The following is a 16479-nucleotide window of genomic DNA, read 5'->3' as shown; positions in this document are numbered from 1 at the left end:
AAAATATTAATAGAACCAATATTAATAGCACCGCTAAAGGATCGCCTAGGGAAAAAAAAGACAAAATATGAAACTGATTTCTTATTGTACTTAACCATCCAAATCCATAAAAATATTTAGGATATCAGCCTTAAAAGTTAATTAATAATTCTGTAATTTAAGTATATATATCCAGACATTTAAATCTCTGTTAGTGTTACTTATCATCACTTGCTGTGATTTTTGTTGTATTTTCTGATGTCCTGAACTCCTTATCATCTCTTTTAATTTGTGTTAAAAGTATTCCACTCTTCATTGGTAATAAAGTTGCTTTTAAATTCAATATGCCATTAGTAATATATCTCCACTCAAACAAAACTTCCACTAAATCCAGTGTGTGTGGTAATTAAAATAAGCTACCAAAGCAATGTATTAACCAAAGAAGTAACCTTAGCTGTTCAGACTGTTGAGGTGGAGAAGACCATAAAAAAGAAGTGCTAAAAGTACAAGAAATGCAAGAATAAACTGTTAAACAGCTGTTGGGATAGATATCATTATCTTAAGTAAATATTCCTATGGAATATTTTTGTAATATCATTAATAGCAAAGAGGTTTACAGACTGCGTGTCCTACCTATAAGGGTGAACAGCAGCAGAAGAAAATTGCAGAATATAGATCATGAAAATGAAGTATCCATAACTTCCCCAAGTCCCTGTAATCTGTTTGTAAATGAACATTTGCATGTAGATGAAAACAAGACTGTATATGCCTTGTCTGGTAACTCTTTCTCTTTATTAAAAGCTACTGGTCTATACAGTATGCCTAAATTATTACAGACTAATCTTTGGAATACACTATTACAAATAACATGAAAGTCCACAGTTTCACCCCCTAACAGCGGAAAATTTTGATGACGGTAACTGTGAAAAGCCAATGTCAAAAGAAGCTAGAATAATCAGAAAATGCAAAAAACGGTAGATCAGCAGCATTGGAACATGTATCAGTGAATCTCAGTCTCTGAGACTTTAGTAGACTTAGTAAAATAACTTTGTTTTGGAGAGACATTTTTCACTTTTTCTACACATTTTGTATTTCTCTCCTTTCTCTCGCCCCCTTCGCCACTCCAAGACCCAAAGGGTGTGTTGACTTAAACTTATACACAAGAAGTTTTCAGATCTTACCTATAGTTTACTGTCAAGCCTGTTTCATTACCTATTGTGATGAGACAATATGAAACAAGATTTAGTCACTAGTAGCCTTTCTACAACTTACCTTTACACAGTTTGCTTCCACAATTTAGCATTTTTAATAGGAAGTTTACTGCTTCCCAAATTCATTTCACAGTGAACATTAGTTGGAAGTAATATTGCTTCAAAACCCTTTGAAATTATATGTACATGCTGGATTTCTCTGCATAACTTTCTGAATGTTTGCTAAAGCTGTTACATATGGGTAGTAGGCTGCCTATGCTATTTATGTTAAAATAGTCACTTTACAAATGTGAACAGAAGCTAGTTTGTGTCCACAGCCTGAAAGCCTTGTTTTGGTCATAATACAGCAGTTTGGAGAAACAAAGAATAGAAGCAGGATGTGACACAGAGCAGCAAAGGTTTCGGCCCAAATGGTATGAGTACTCCAGGGTGGTCATCCTTCTTGGTGTGAGTCACACCGCAAACTCTTCTTCTGGCCAAGAGTCCCACAACCCAAGGGGAAGAGAAACATGGGGAGTAGTTAATGGGCAAGATATGGCAAGAGGTCCCCAGAGATCCCGTTAGACTGTGTGAGGATGGAAGTCCAGAAATGTCAGCCTCAGAAGCTCCTGTGGGCTTTCATCCTCCTGTAACAGAGATTTGGGTGAACCTGCAACTGCTGTGCCAGCAGAGTCCCTCTGCTGATCATACAGCTTATTGCTAACATGAAGTGTGCACTTGGGCTGCTTGTGAGCCACATAGGAAGTACCTATAGGATATTTAATGTGCAGAATTTCAATTTCTACTTTGAAGTCTCAATCAGCACTTCCTACCATTAATTTAATTAATCACCTGAGGCTTTTACCACTTGCCTGTATGGAGCTGCCCCAAACCAAAAACTCCATAGCAGAATTGACCAGAAGATGGCAATTCAATTAAACTAAAAAAAAAAAAAAAAAAAAAAAAAAGTTTCAAGAGCTTGAAATTTTATTTTCATTTCACTTTGCAATGAAGATAAACTATTTTGTACACTTTTCTGAAAACACAAATAGGATCAGAATATCTAGTCTTGGTTCAGAGATGTGTGGTCTGGGTATATCCCATTCTGACTCTGCACATAGGGAGGAACTGATTTAGAATGACCTTTCCCGCAGTCCACTCTCTTGTCCTTTTCCCAGTTGTCCCAGGTCTCCTTTCTACATTGCAACTGTGTCCTATATACCTAGCTAAAACAAATGAGACTTTTTTTTTCCACCTTCTGGCCTTAAAATATATCAACATCTACTTGAAACGTTTGGATGAAATTTCAGCTATTGAAAATATTCCAATCAAGTCTCCTTCATGGGAGCATGTGACAGTGGATAACAGGCATGCCTTCAGGTGTTATTATCTGAGGAGCTTTACTTACATGCCCACATAAACAACTAAGTATGGGTGGTGGAAGAGAGGGTTCTGTGACAATGACAAATTAGTTTTGTAGTTGAGGGGACTGCTAGAGCTGATGGCATTGTTGAAAATGAAAGGCCTGAACAAAGACTGTTTAGTTAAAAAGGAATCTGCCATTACATCGCTGAACTTAGAGCAGGATTAAGCTGTTTAGGCTAACATAACAAGACGTTTTTTGCAGAATGCCTTTAACTCCAGCAGAATCCATAGTTGAAGGAACAGCATTGTCTATTCGACATTAATTATATCAGTGCAGGTGCTGTATTTAAGAATTATATAAAATGTTATAACAGGTAGATAGTGCCGCATAATTTACTCCTGTGACTTTTGTCATATTCAGTGTTTGTTTCTTAATGTGCTGCACTAATATTGACATTTCTGTGCCTATATTTTGCCTTATGCTATAGGGCAAGATGAAGATGTTTCTCTGTAAAAGAATTTAAAAAGATGAAGGTATCTGCTAAGTAATATTTTGAAGATAATAAAAAACTACCTAAAATTCTAACTACTTATTCCTAGCTCATTCTTTCAATTAAAATTCCCAAGGTATCAGTATGGCTCTTCTATAAAATTTCGTAATGGAACAGCATCTCTTATTCAATTAAAGTAATGTATCGATGTTACTAAGCACTGAAACAGTAATTTGTTCATGGCTGACTTTCAAAAGCCTCATCTTAAAATGAACTCTGTTGAGATTTTCAGTTATTTCAGTATGCTTCATTGCTAAATGTTTTAACTTGACACTTTTATGCTTTTCTTAAAGATTATGACTCAGATGCTATGAGCAGCTCTTACGAATCCTACGACGAAGAGGAGGAGGATGGGAAGGGGAAGAAAATGAGACATCAGTGGCCTTCTGAGGAGGCCTCTATGGATCTGGTGAAGGATGCCAAAATCTGTGCCTTCCTCCTTAGAAAGAAACGATTTGGGCAATGGACCAAACTACTGTGTGTTATCAAAGAAAACAAACTACTGGTAATTTTTATTTTTACCTAGCTATATTTTCTTTGTACCTTTTAGATGATATATTTATTTTTACAGGAATCTGGTTTTTGGAATATGTTCTGCAAACAGTGGCCAAGTCTACAGTAACCTTACAAAAGAGTTCGGTCTGGTTTACTCAAGAAGCAGAGAAGCACTGAAATAACAAGCGTATCATTTAGCCACTTAGAACTTTCATTTTTATTGCACTTAAACTTAAACCCAGGCAGTTCCCTGATATTGGAAAGAAAGTCTGGCCTATTAGCTTCTAACATATTTCATTTGGAAAAAAAATTGCTGAAACTGTAAATCCAATCTTTCATTCCCTGCGGACCAAAAATCTCATAGGGAGCTTTGTGTATGAACTGTTGGATCAGACTGCTGGAGAAAAAAGTCCCTTGTTAGACTGAGAATTCACTTGGCAGCATATGCCGTGGTAATGTATACACTTTAAACTAAACCTTTGCCATCTGTTCTGCAGTAATTACAGATGCAGTATTCACATGATGCACAGCTGCATTATAGAAAGGAAAGAAGCAAGTGGATGCATTTTTTTCCTTAAGCATATCTGTTATGTTTCTTTCTGATTGGAGGCACCAGTAAAAGATTCCATAAGTTAGTAAATTATCTACTTATAGATGTCTTCTTGTTTTCTGAAAAGAGAGCCTAATTGAGGGAAACACTCATTTCTGTGTTGTTATAAGCAAACTAACGCTTACAGTAATAAATAAGTTGGAGTCTTAGGCACTCCCCGTCTTCCTGTCTGGTGCTTCCAAGGTTGTAACTAATTACGTAACTAATAATTACTGCAATATCGCAAATGTTAAAAGCTAATTAACAGGTGATAGAACATTTTCTGCAGAACCTCATTATTCTACACTCTCACAACATAGCTTAGATATGTTAACTTTCCAAGTACCTTTGTGCTTGTGGTGGTATAGGAAATAACAGGATAGGAAATAGATGTATCTGGGTAAGAGGTTTCTGAAAATATTGTTGGAATTCATTTGCCAGTTTTCAGTGGTTACTGAGGATTTAATTTTTCTGTCCTCCTCTATTTAAGTGTTGAAAAGAATATTGATTCCAATTCAGTTTGTATTATAATATGGTTATAATGCCATTATGCTTAGTCCACGTTTTTATCATCATATACCAGGATCATATCAAATTTCAGGACCATCTGATAACAGCTTGAAGAAAAGAAAGAAAGAGGGGAAAAAACAGATTTTCTCTGAAGTCACACAATATTTCTTCTACAATTATGCTTGTTGTTCTGTATAGAAATATGTTATTTTTTCTATTTTCATTTCCTTAAGCCACATGTGTGGTCTGAAAAGCTTTTTTTTCCTTATAGGGATTGTCTTTCAGTAATTCTGTAATGAGGATTAAGAAAATAAAAATCACAATAGGAGTCTAACAACTGAGTTACACAAGATGGGTTTATTGTTTGGAGGAGGACTTAGACATTTAACTTATGAGATATGCAAGTAAAACAAATATATATTCTTAGAGATTAGTAATTGTTTGTGTTATAAATGCAGCTGTCATCATAAAACCAAAATATTTTAATTAGAATTAGACATCAGAAATAACTTCTAGTAGGGAATCGTTTTTCACTTAAATTCCTTTAATATATAAATACTTCAGTTTTAGTAATGTATAATTATAAATAAAATATTTAAATTAATATAAAGGGAATTATATGCTGTTTATTGCTTCTTAAAGTGACTAATGTTTCAAGATTTCACAGCTTGAAAACTTAATATTTTTTTAATGTTACAAACTTAAAATCTGTGACCAAGCTAGGGAAATTTTGAGTTAATGGGCTTTGGAGAGGGAAGGAAGATTATGAGTGATTTGGAGAGGCTGGTTTAGAGTGACTGTATTTGCTCAGCCTAAGTTGCAGTGTTTATAACATGCTTTTAACAGCTACTGTCTCCCCAACAGTTGCATCATGACATGAATACTGCCACAGACATGCAAAAGTTCATGGGCTTTTCTCTGTTCACATTTATACTCAACTATTCTATCTATGCATACACTAATTAGTCTTCTTTATTATCAGATACCTTTTTAACCTTTGTGCTTATTTGTATGAATAAAAGCCCAATTTGCTTAAGTATATAAAATAACTGGACATTCATATACACAATTAAATGTTTTTATGTAGTTTGGCACTCTACAACAGCTTGATGAACCTCAACTATACTGATGTGTTAGAAGACGGGAATAGGGACCAGGTCTATAGGACAAGTGATGTAACGTGATGTAACGTGAAACCCTTGATCACCAATTTAAACATAGAGCAGATCGTCAATGATCCAGCATGAAATGGCTGTTCATTGACAGCACTTACTACTGAGGGAAAAAACATTGCGTAAGTCATATAGTTCTATCCAGGAGCTTACAGAGTAAACTAACATGGAAATTTATGCAGTTTTGTGCGGTGACTAATTAAAATGAATTAGCTAAAAAAGTTACCGTCCTGCGACTTTGCCCCCTTTCCACAGCGTGACAATTTTTTTACTTATCTCAAGAAAAAGAACAGCTGAGTAGGGCATGTGCCAGCGCCTTTGTAGCTGCAGCATGTAGGCAACTGGCATAGGTTTGCCTTGGTACGCCGGGCTGTTGCTGCAGGGCAGGGTAAGCATCTAGGCTTTAAAGTCGTTAACTGTGCAAGTTTATTCTGCTGCTACATGTGAACAGATATCCTAAATCACCCTCTTCCTACCCAATCAAGGTCAGGGTTGAGTCATAAGGATAACGCGGAGAAGCTTAATGCTCTCCATATGTTGTACCTGTCCTGCAATAAAAGATGTTTATTAATGTCAGTCTGGAAGTAATTTTGCTTTACAGAGGGGATGAGGAGAAATGCAAAGCTAGCGTTGGCTGAACTCTGTGGTACGTGGTAAAGGGGTGCGCAGAAAATATCAAAAAATAAAAAAATAGCATTTCTATATAATAACAGCTTTCCGCCAAGGTTCAGAAAGGTGATATCTAACTTTTGAACTTTCCTTACATTTATTTAGTGTTACAAAAGTTCCAAGGACCAGCAGCCTCAGATGGAGCTGCTCCTGAATGACTGCAGTATCACGTACATTCCCAAAGACAGCAAAAAGAAGAAGCATGAGCTGAAAATCTCACACCAAGGAGCGGATGCCCTGGTTCTGGCAGTACAGAGCAAAGAGCAGGCAGAACAGTGGCTAAAGGTAAAAGGGGGGATTTCTGACCAGGTGCTTTTCCACACACAGAGTGCTTCCATGGCCTGTTCAGTTGCTGTTAAAAACTAAGATACAGACAGTAACATTTAGGCAAATCCAGACCACTTAAATCCCATCTAATTTGGGACTGCAGAAATATAGACTTAATGTTCAGGCCTCGAAGCAACTCCTTGGGCAACCAGTAGCTCAGTATTACACAGCTGCTGCTGCTGTGTATGGTTTTCACTGCTAATTGCACAATAATCTGGCACCGAGAGGAGAGGTGGCAAATTCCCTTCCGTTTTCATCTCCAACTCATTTTCCAGAAAGCGTTGGTGGTTAGGGCACACTGGTAGTGAGCTGAAGGTTCAAATTCCCTAAGGTGGAGGGGGCTGGCACCCAGGTTGCTTTTTGGAGTGGTATATATGCATAACTGTCATAGGCTACCCTGCAAAAATTGGGCATACCAACATCACAGTCACCTTTTTAAAAAGAAGGATTTCTGAGGAGATACCTGTTTGAATTGCTCTGGATGGAGAAAAATCCTTCAGCTTCCTGAAGTCAATTCAGGTTTGCTAATCCTAGTTTAGCAGAATATCATCTGTTACGGTTTGTTCTGGGAATGCAGACTTCTGAGAAATGGGATTTTGTCATCTTCCACTCCTTTCTGTTCAGTGTCTGCAAATGTGGAAAATCCCAATGCAAGGACTGCAGTTTTAGATCCTAACCAGATTACTAGTATTTGTGTTGGACTTTACCAGTCTCGAATGTGGAGGTCAGTGAAGTAGTGTGGGAAACTATCACTGCAGTTTCAGTAGCTTGTTTTAAGACCTTGAAATCCAGCCTTTTCAATGCATGTAAAAGTCTGAATGCAAAAGGCTCATCAGGCATTCTCCGTGCTGTGCTCTGGTCTAACCTTATATGGTACTTATTTTTCTAAGGATAAATTGTATTTTTCCAAATACAATCGAATTAAACACATAGGAATTTCCTGATGGCAGATAGTTTTTCTGCAGAAGAGGGAGACATAAAATGCAGCTTAAGAGGTATGAGTTCTGCTGTGGGCTAATTTACTAAATGGAAAACTAATCTGTAATTTCCTATTTTGCAATATTTGAGTATACCTTTTGGGGGTTTGCAGTTCATGTGTGTGTTTGGTTTTGACTGTGAGTTTGTATCTTAGCTTAGAAAATGCACTCTCCATTGCCTTTTTAGTAGAAACTAGTCACAGCCATGTATTTCTGTATTTCTTCTAACATCAGTATCTTGTTTTAAGTTTTAACATCTAGCACCATCCAAATGTCCCAGTAACTCACTTAAGAGTTTCAAAAACACTGATTGGAATGAAAAGAAATTCATAAGTCATATTCTTTTCCAAGGGAATTCCGCTGTAATTAGATCATAGTAACTGCACCATTATTTCCTGTGTTATTCTAAACTTGAGTTTAGTAATGCTGAATTCATTGGCATTTATCAGACTTTCTTTCATAAAAATTGTTTTCTTTTTTCTTTTTTCTTTTTTTTTTTTTAAATTGTACATAGAGCATTCCCCACACAGGCAGACAGAGCAGTGCTAGATTTTTCCATATCCCAGATTTCTGCTACTTTAATTTAACAAAAAAAAAAAAAAAAAAAGATTTTGTACAGTTGCATGCTAACAAAGTTGTGTGTGCCAAGGGTGAATGGCTGGACAGTATGTTATCTGCAAAGCATTTGGAGACAGTCTGACAGCACTTTAGTTAGTCCCTTCATGTTGCAAAGCTCTCTATTAATAAAACTCTTTCAGGTACATGGCAATGCTACTGTACACTCAACTGCCAAGTCCTCAGCACTGCTGCAGCACTCTCTGTTCTGTACAGTACAAAGTGCCTATCCAACAGCTAACCAACAATGGTCTGTGCAGCTCTTGCAACAGCTCCAGTGTTTTCAAGAGGAAGTATAGCCTTTTGAGATAAAAAGTGTTGTGTTTCGTATTTGTAAAAATGTATCAAAATTTAAGTTTGGGGTTTTTTTTTATTAAAATAATTATTTTTCTCATTCAAGCCTTACTTAAAATGAACATCTGAAAATCATGTGTGGCTTTGCGTAGGAAGTTTCCATACTGAGAAAGAGATCATTGCTTTGTCTTGGGAGAAGCAGTTTGAGCTTTCCCTGCCTGTCACTGAGAGGGGCAGGGTTGTCCCCAGCTGTTGCCTACGTGTGATTTCTGTAGTTAATAAAATGGGCAGATTCAGAGACCGACAATGAGAAAGGTCTCTGCAACCACATTTTTTAATCATAACATACCTTCTCTGTCAAACATACTGTACCAGTACGTGCCAGTGGAGCCAGGTTATCACTCAGGAACGACGGGTTCTCATGAACTCATATGTAAGTGTCAAATTAAAGCTTTACTCTTGAGCCTGGAAAGCTCAAAATGGCTTTGGAGGCCAGATTTTCCCATGAAAGCTAAACCAGATGATTTTTTTGAGTCAGATGTAATCGGTATAGAATACGTTTACTTAAGCAAATAATTTTAAAATATCTGTTGGAAGACAAGTGTGAAATAAATGCAGAATATTTTAGACCTTTTTTGTAAAGATGACACCAAAAAAACCCAGCTGATAAACTTAGTGCAAATTGAAGTCTAGACTGGAAACCACAAAGGGAGTTTCAGGTTTACCAGCTCAGAAATGCTTGATGAAAAAAAGATAGCTGATGTCACCAAAGAGCCTGTCAAGCTTTCAGAGCAAGGAGCGTAACCAGTACAAATTCAGGCTAGAGCTGAGATCATATGGTGTGCAACATAAAGTGGTGGAATTTTCCAGACTTCAGTCCTAAAATGTTCCCACAAAAATGTACATGAAAAAATGTGTGCAGTTACACACTCAGACCCAAACATGAGCTTTTTCCATGCGCGCTTGAGTATATGTGCATCTGTGTGCGCTTCTGTGCATTTGTGGTCAAGTAAGGTCTTAAATCTGCCTGTTTGTCTCAGCACATCCAACGGACTGGTTGAAGCTACATTTATTTGTCGGCATCCCTGGGAAATGCTACATGAAAAATAAAAGGACTACTAAGAACATGACATTACAAGAAGATGCTTGTTTAGTGGCTTCATTCATACAGATGAATGTGGTCTGTGTGCAAGACCTTCAGACTAGGCCACAGAAAACTTCTCTTAATATTAAAAATACATGGATGCCAAAGAAATTAAGTTCTGAAGTACCTTCTTGTAGAAGACTGGTAGAAGAAGGAAATGGTCATGGTGTCTGGTCCCAAGGCCTTCTCTTCCTCTTAACATTGCCTCCTGCAAAAATGTATTTCTGATTTATCATGCATGAGAGGTAATCTGTCATTGTGGAGTACTGGCCATTTTTCCCTAACATTAAGCACCCTTTGATAACTTTTCTTCATTTTACGGTGTGCAGCCATTTTGCAGCAATCTCTTCAGTTGCGGGTCTGTAATTGAGCAGTGAATCTTTCAGGCATAAGTAGACATTTCTGCATCTATCACTTTGACAATGTTCAGTCACTTCTGAACTTGTAATAACAGGGATTTTGTGCCATGAAACGAGAAGAAAATCGAGGTTGTGACTGTATCCAGTCGTCCAAAGACCCTGCAGCTCTCCTCACAGGGCTGTTAATCCGGTTGTCCTACCCATTTCCACCTCTGATAACTGCATGTTGTCTCTCATAAAAGTCTTTGAAAAGATCTTTTTTTTCACTGCCCTGAGCTTAGTGAGGGGAGTCAAGTAACTTCTGGGTTCCGGTCTTAATGTGGACTGAGTTTTACTGAAGAATAAACTACTGACAGAGCTCTTCTTTTCCCAGTTTAAATCAGCACAAAACTGAGCTTGTAACTGTAAACACTGTGTGGCTGATTTTACTTTCTATGGGAATTTCCAGCTAGAGATCTCAAAACACTTCAAACATTACTTTCTTGGCTTAAGTAATGTTCCCTAAAGAGGTTATTATCTCCGTTTTGTAGCTGACTAGAGTCAAGTGCTGAATGATCATGCCTTAAAACTGCCTGGAAAAAGTGCATTTGGGGATGCATACTCAGTACAAGCGATTTCCATATAGTGTTTGTTAGTTTATAAGTAACTTCAGGAACATACTGTGTCCCAAGACAGTCAGGCTGGGTTCTTTCTCCACTGCACATCATCACCAGCAGTGAAGGCTTTGCAAACTAAATTAAACCTCCCAGGACTTACAATCCTATTGTCTCAAAGGTGGTTTTAGATACCTTGGTACAAACCACGGCAAGGTCAGTATGTTTGCATAAGAACTATTTGGGGCATGATCTGGAGACGCAACAGACTGAGAGCTGAGACTGCGTGTGAGAGCTTTGACCAGCCTGCAGGACTGCTGCCAGCCTGCCGGAGGACCCCATCCTGGCCGTGCACCAGAGTGTTTGTGTGACCGGCACCATGGAAAACAATACATTACTTTAAAAAAGCAGATGCATGTGTAAATTTAAAAAAAACAAAACAAAACAAAACAAAACATGAATACAGAACCACAAACATCCTATTTGCTTGTTTTCTCAGGGGTAAGTTTTCTTTAAGTTCCTGGCTAAAATGACAAATGCAAGCTGTAGTAGATCTCAGAGCAGAACACAGGAGAGCTGAGACTTGATCCCTTGCTTTCACCACGAGATAGTATTCCTCCTCTCTCTTACTCACATCGTTGGATGGAAAATTATTTAAATCATACCTAGCTCAGCTTTATGGCCTAAAGTGCGGTCTGCATCTCTGCACACGTGGGCTGGGGATGCAGCTCCCCTTGCATGGGGTACCTCTGCCCTTGCAGCAATGCCTCCAGCTGCCCTCCCCAGCCACCCAGCGCCTCCTTCCTGGGCTCTGCCTGATCAGTGGCCATATATGGCAATAGACTTCATGGTAATAATGCAGGAGAAAGGATACAGGGGTTGTCTTGGTTGAATATGTCAGAAAAGTATTTTTGCAGGGATATACAGGCACTAAAGATAGGCTTGCTGGCTGCTAGTCTGGTAGAATATAATCCCCACTTGCTCAGACAAATGGCAATAAGGCAGAAAGATGAATCTTTTCAGGCTAGGGGATGCTTGAGGATGATGTTTTCCAGTATAGAAGGTAAAGGGGGTTTCTTTTTGAGACTTGAATCATAGGCTATGATGTGAATAATTTCTGCTTTTCCTCTAATTTATCTAGGTAAACGCCTTGGGGCATTTCTTCTCTGCAAAATGCTAAGAGAGTTTTGGTGCTCTCTTAAGGAGGAGGAGATTGATGCTAATGTATGTAGTGTGTAAGGTTCTAAAAGAGAGAGAAAATAAGAATTTACTCATGCCAAAATGATGAAAAGTCCCAGAAAGTCAGTACTCCTCCAGCACTGAAATAGGAGTGTTTCAGGAATGAGAAATACTGAGTTACATCTGGAGCCAAACCCTTTTCCCTCTGCTGTGTTGTGCATAAGCAGATTTCAGCTTTACCATATTCCTATCTTCAGAGTTAAGCAGCAGAGACAAGAGGCAGGGGATTCAGACTGTCCCATTTCTTGCAAAACACATGGGTAGTGAGGATGAGGGGGTGGGTTGGCTGGATGCATTTCTAGCCTGGTTACATACAGAAGTGAAGCCAATGTGCAGTCAGGCTGTCAGCTTTCTCCCTAATTGCTTTTGAACTCAATCATATTAAAAGTGTGAGCTTTTCCTGTGAGTTTCATGAAAACACGAGACGAGATGAGATGCTGTAATCACATCCCTGTGGGGAGCACAGCCTGTAGCCTGAACTGGTCCCATGGCCAGGAGAGAGGTCTGCAAGCTCCTCAAATGTAGGAAGACTCAATCTTATTACTTACCGGGTCCCAAAGAGGTCAACTACAAGGAACCAGCTACAAATTTAGTACTTTTACTCAGAATTTGTTGGGTTTCTGTGTGGCAGGGTCTGGCTGGCATCTGAAGCCTTGATCTTTGAAGGTAGCTGGAGAAATCTAATTTGATTCTTCTGACTTTGCATGAAGGGTAAATATTTTGCCTCCAGTCATGGTGTGTCATTTAAAATAAGATATAATAACTATAGAAATTTGTGGGTGTCGGCAAGTATGAAGGTTTTGTAGTAAATGTTAGCGCTTGTGTAGTAAGATAGTTTTAAAGAGAGCAATATTCCAGACACACCACGTGGCAGAAGTTCCACTGACTTCACCCGTCACTGTCAATGGCTTGGGGCAGGGAATCTTTCCAGCTTTGTACCTGCAACTATTTCACCTCTATTCCTTATGTCACAGCAGTCAATGTGATACACTGGTGTGTATCCTGATCCAGCTGGGGATTCAAGACCTTTCTATAACATAAATAAGGAATAATAAAATAGTTCAGGCTGCACGAGATTTTTCCAGGTCTGCATTTGAAAGAGGCAGTTCTGGAGTCTGCTAATTGTAACATTGTAATGGTAATTGTGGTATTTAAAATTCTTGCAGTGGAATAACAGAAGATTATTTAAAATGTATTTAGTTTTGAGGCTATCCAAAGAAATGAAAGGTCTTCAGTTTTCTGATTACATTTGCTTATATATTTTAAATATTTGAATACATAGTCTGTTTATGATCTCGGTTTGATTTTCCTGGCAGATCACCCTCTGTGTGTGTGTATGTAATGTACAAAGGTATTTGTGGTGAGAAAAAGGGAATGATTTCCCTTTTCTAATGTGTGGGAAAACTTAAACTATTAATGGAGTATGCACCATGACAAAGTATTCTCAGTACAGCCTTCCACATGATGCCATTTTATTAAAAATAACACATTTGGGGATTCCTTTTATTTGCTTTCTAGTTTTGGAGCCATTGAGATACATTTATTAATATTTTCACACATTTCATTGCAATGAATAAAAGTTTGCTGACCTCCTTTCCCCACTCTCACTCACAACTATTTTTTAATGAAAATAGTGATCTTTTGTTTTCATATGACTCCAGGAGACTCCATAGAAAAAACTGACAAAAACGCCGAGTCTTGTGATTGAAATTATGCAAGTTGGCAACACTGGTGGAATGTTTTATTCTTAAAATTTTGAGTTAAAGCTATAAGCATGTGAAAACCACATTTATGATGGCAGCCGTCTGCAAACATAATTATAGAGAGTGCATCCAGGCAACCATTATATATTAAAGGCATTTCATCCTGGTGAGCTGTAGAAGTATGAGGTTTATGCTGTGCATTGAACACAATTATATTGCACATGGAAGGTGATGAGCAAGTCTTTGCCAGTGAACCCCTTGAACCCAAATGAAGTGTTGGATTCTTGAATATGCATTTACTTCAGATCTTGCCATGAACTTCCATTTGATAGTGTGTCATTTTTTTAATCAAAATTTAATTACAACCCAATTAAACACTTTAGCTTCTCCTTAAATATGTGAGGTATGATAAGAACCGGATTTACTTGAGTGCATGACTTTGCACATACTATTCAGTTAGTGCTGCCAAATCATTTCCCTCTGTTCTGTCTGTAACTCCCATTACTATCTGCCTTTGCCAAAATTAACTAACTGTGTGGTGTGAGCAGATGCTGAAAACATGAGCCATTGAATCAGGGTCATGCAAGAGACAGAAATGAATGTTCCCAGAAACTGTACGGTCACATTTCTCTAGGAAGAAAACAGCAGTGTATTTACACCATAATGAGGACCAGCAATTGAAAATAAAACAACACACATCATTAAAAAAATTCTCTTGATTTTGAGGAATTTAGAACTACGTTCAACTCTGAGGTGCAAATTCTCTGCAACAGATATATCTAAATTTTCTGTTACAAAGGATGCCAGGTGCCATGAAATACTGTGCTTATGTTTCTGGGACAAGATATAGGGAAGTTCAGACAGTCAAGAAAGGATGCTGAAGTGTTTTAAGATACCAGCTCAGAAATAAAAGTGTAGGTTCATTTCCCTGCTCTGCTTAGATTTTTTTTTTGTGTGACATTGAGTGAGTGATTTAATCTTCCTTTTGTTCCCGAGTTCTCCATCTGTAAAACGGGGCTGATGCTCTTTCTTTCTTCATGGCATATAGTGCCTGTAATTTATGATGTGCTCATGAGTTGTAGCAATAGGGTCTTTGTAAGCCCATAAACATTTGATTTGTCTAGCTTCACCCTTAAAGGGAACTTCAGTGCTGTGAAAGGACTGTTTGGTGCCATCTTTAGCTCTTTAATGGTTTCTATATCAAAATGGTTTGGTTCGAAACGGAAAAGATGTTGTTTGCTGTTCTGCTTTTCCTCTCCTTTAAAGAAATTTGGATTTTGACAGTTAGCTAGTTACTGTTTTCCCTGGAACTGGGAGTTCTCAGGCCAGATCCTCCTCTCTGCCAGGCGAGCTTGCAGTAAACAGTGTGAAGGGAGGAGCTGGATATGTAAACACGTACATGTATGTGTAAAGGAGAAAGTTTGCATGTCTAGTGGTAATGCTTCCAGCAGAGTAGGATGCCTCTCTTTCTTAGCTCACTTGGCTCTGCTGTCCTTGCATGGCTGCATGGCTGTAATCAGCGGTGTGGAGCTCAGCACCCCCTCGGCATGAGTCTGGATGGAGAGTCGGGACCTGTTCTCATCAGCACAAGCAATTTCGGACTGATAAGGGGCTGGTGGTAACCTCACGAGAGATAAAAAACTTAATTATGCCCATAGGAAATCATCAAATGTCTTTACTCATTCCGTATTTTTACATTTATATAGTTTCAGGTTTTGAAGTTCTTAAAATTCTATCATGAATTCAGTTCTGGATTTTTCTTTAACTTTTTAAAAGCAGACTTAATGCCATTCCCATTTCCGAGAACACATTTACAATTACTTTGACCTACACCTTTAAGTCAATATGCAAGTATAATACAAAAATACCACAAAATACCACTCTGCAGTGTTAACTGTAAGGCGATCAGCACTTCATTAGTTCTCCAATAGCAAAAAAAGAGCAGCTGGGTAGTGTATTATGCAAAACTCTTGTCCTTTGACATGCGGGACCTTGGATTTAATCCCACTTTTTTGTCATCATTATTAAATTAATTTGGCGGTGTCAGCTGAGTTCGTATTGCAAAACTAGCACATGGAAATCAGCAGCACTGTTGGTTTCTTTACTCAGGAGAGCCTTGGAGCTTAGCTTGTCTAGAAACTGAAACCTTCCACCTCTAGACATTATGTCTCCTCCAGGTTGTACATGAAATGACTTAGGGAGGCAGCGTGGAGAAGTTGGTGTAGTGGCAGCCTGCCTGACACCTGCCAGCGTAGTAAATGTCTGTGGGATTCTCCTTCCCATCTCCCTTCACATTCATATGTAATTTCTCTGATTTGTATTTTATGAATAATTAATAAGTTTTGCCTTGTCTCCTAAGGTTATAAAAGATGTGTGCAGCAACTGTACAGGAGCCATAGACTCCGATGGGCCATTGTCTAGCTCTCCAGTACACAAGACAGAGCTGGAAAAGGTAAAGTTATCAAAATGATGAATGCAAAAATTCCTTGTGATTACTTAGAGGCACTGCTAGACACTGCATGGTTAGCGGATGTTCAGACCACAAAGCTGAAATTGAATTTAGGTTCTGGATTTCATGTATTAACTTTTTAATGTTAGACCATTTTCTGGGGCAATCTTCAATAACTATTTGCTGACTCGTGCTACTGTTTTAGACTATTAGCCCCTGTGTCGTTTTTGTTTGTTTGAATACGGGCACACATCCTACA

General features: G+C 38.3%; 1 protein-coding gene across 2 annotated transcripts in view; it reads left to right on the top strand.

Moving 5' to 3' along the window:
- The window catches only part of AFAP1 (actin filament associated protein 1), a gene marked incomplete at both ends in the record, with an annotated part of 60276 nt that overhangs the window by 17792 nt on the left and 26005 nt on the right, over positions 1-16479 (top strand). For both annotated transcript variants that reach the window (XM_082316470.1, XM_082316469.1), the window contains 3 exons: positions 3379-3590; positions 6626-6805; positions 16131-16223. In XM_082316470.1, coding sequence (XP_082172596.1) covers positions 3379-3590; positions 6626-6805; positions 16131-16223 — 485 coding nt within the window. The remainder of the gene's footprint in view (positions 1-3378; positions 3591-6625; positions 6806-16130; positions 16224-16479) is intronic.

This window comes from Platalea leucorodia (genome assembly GCF_965183815.1).
Source record: "Platalea leucorodia genome assembly, chromosome: 6".
Lineage (NCBI taxonomy): Eukaryota > Metazoa > Chordata > Aves > Pelecaniformes > Threskiornithidae > Platalea > Platalea leucorodia.
This window is presented reverse-complemented; position numbering and strand designations above follow the sequence as displayed.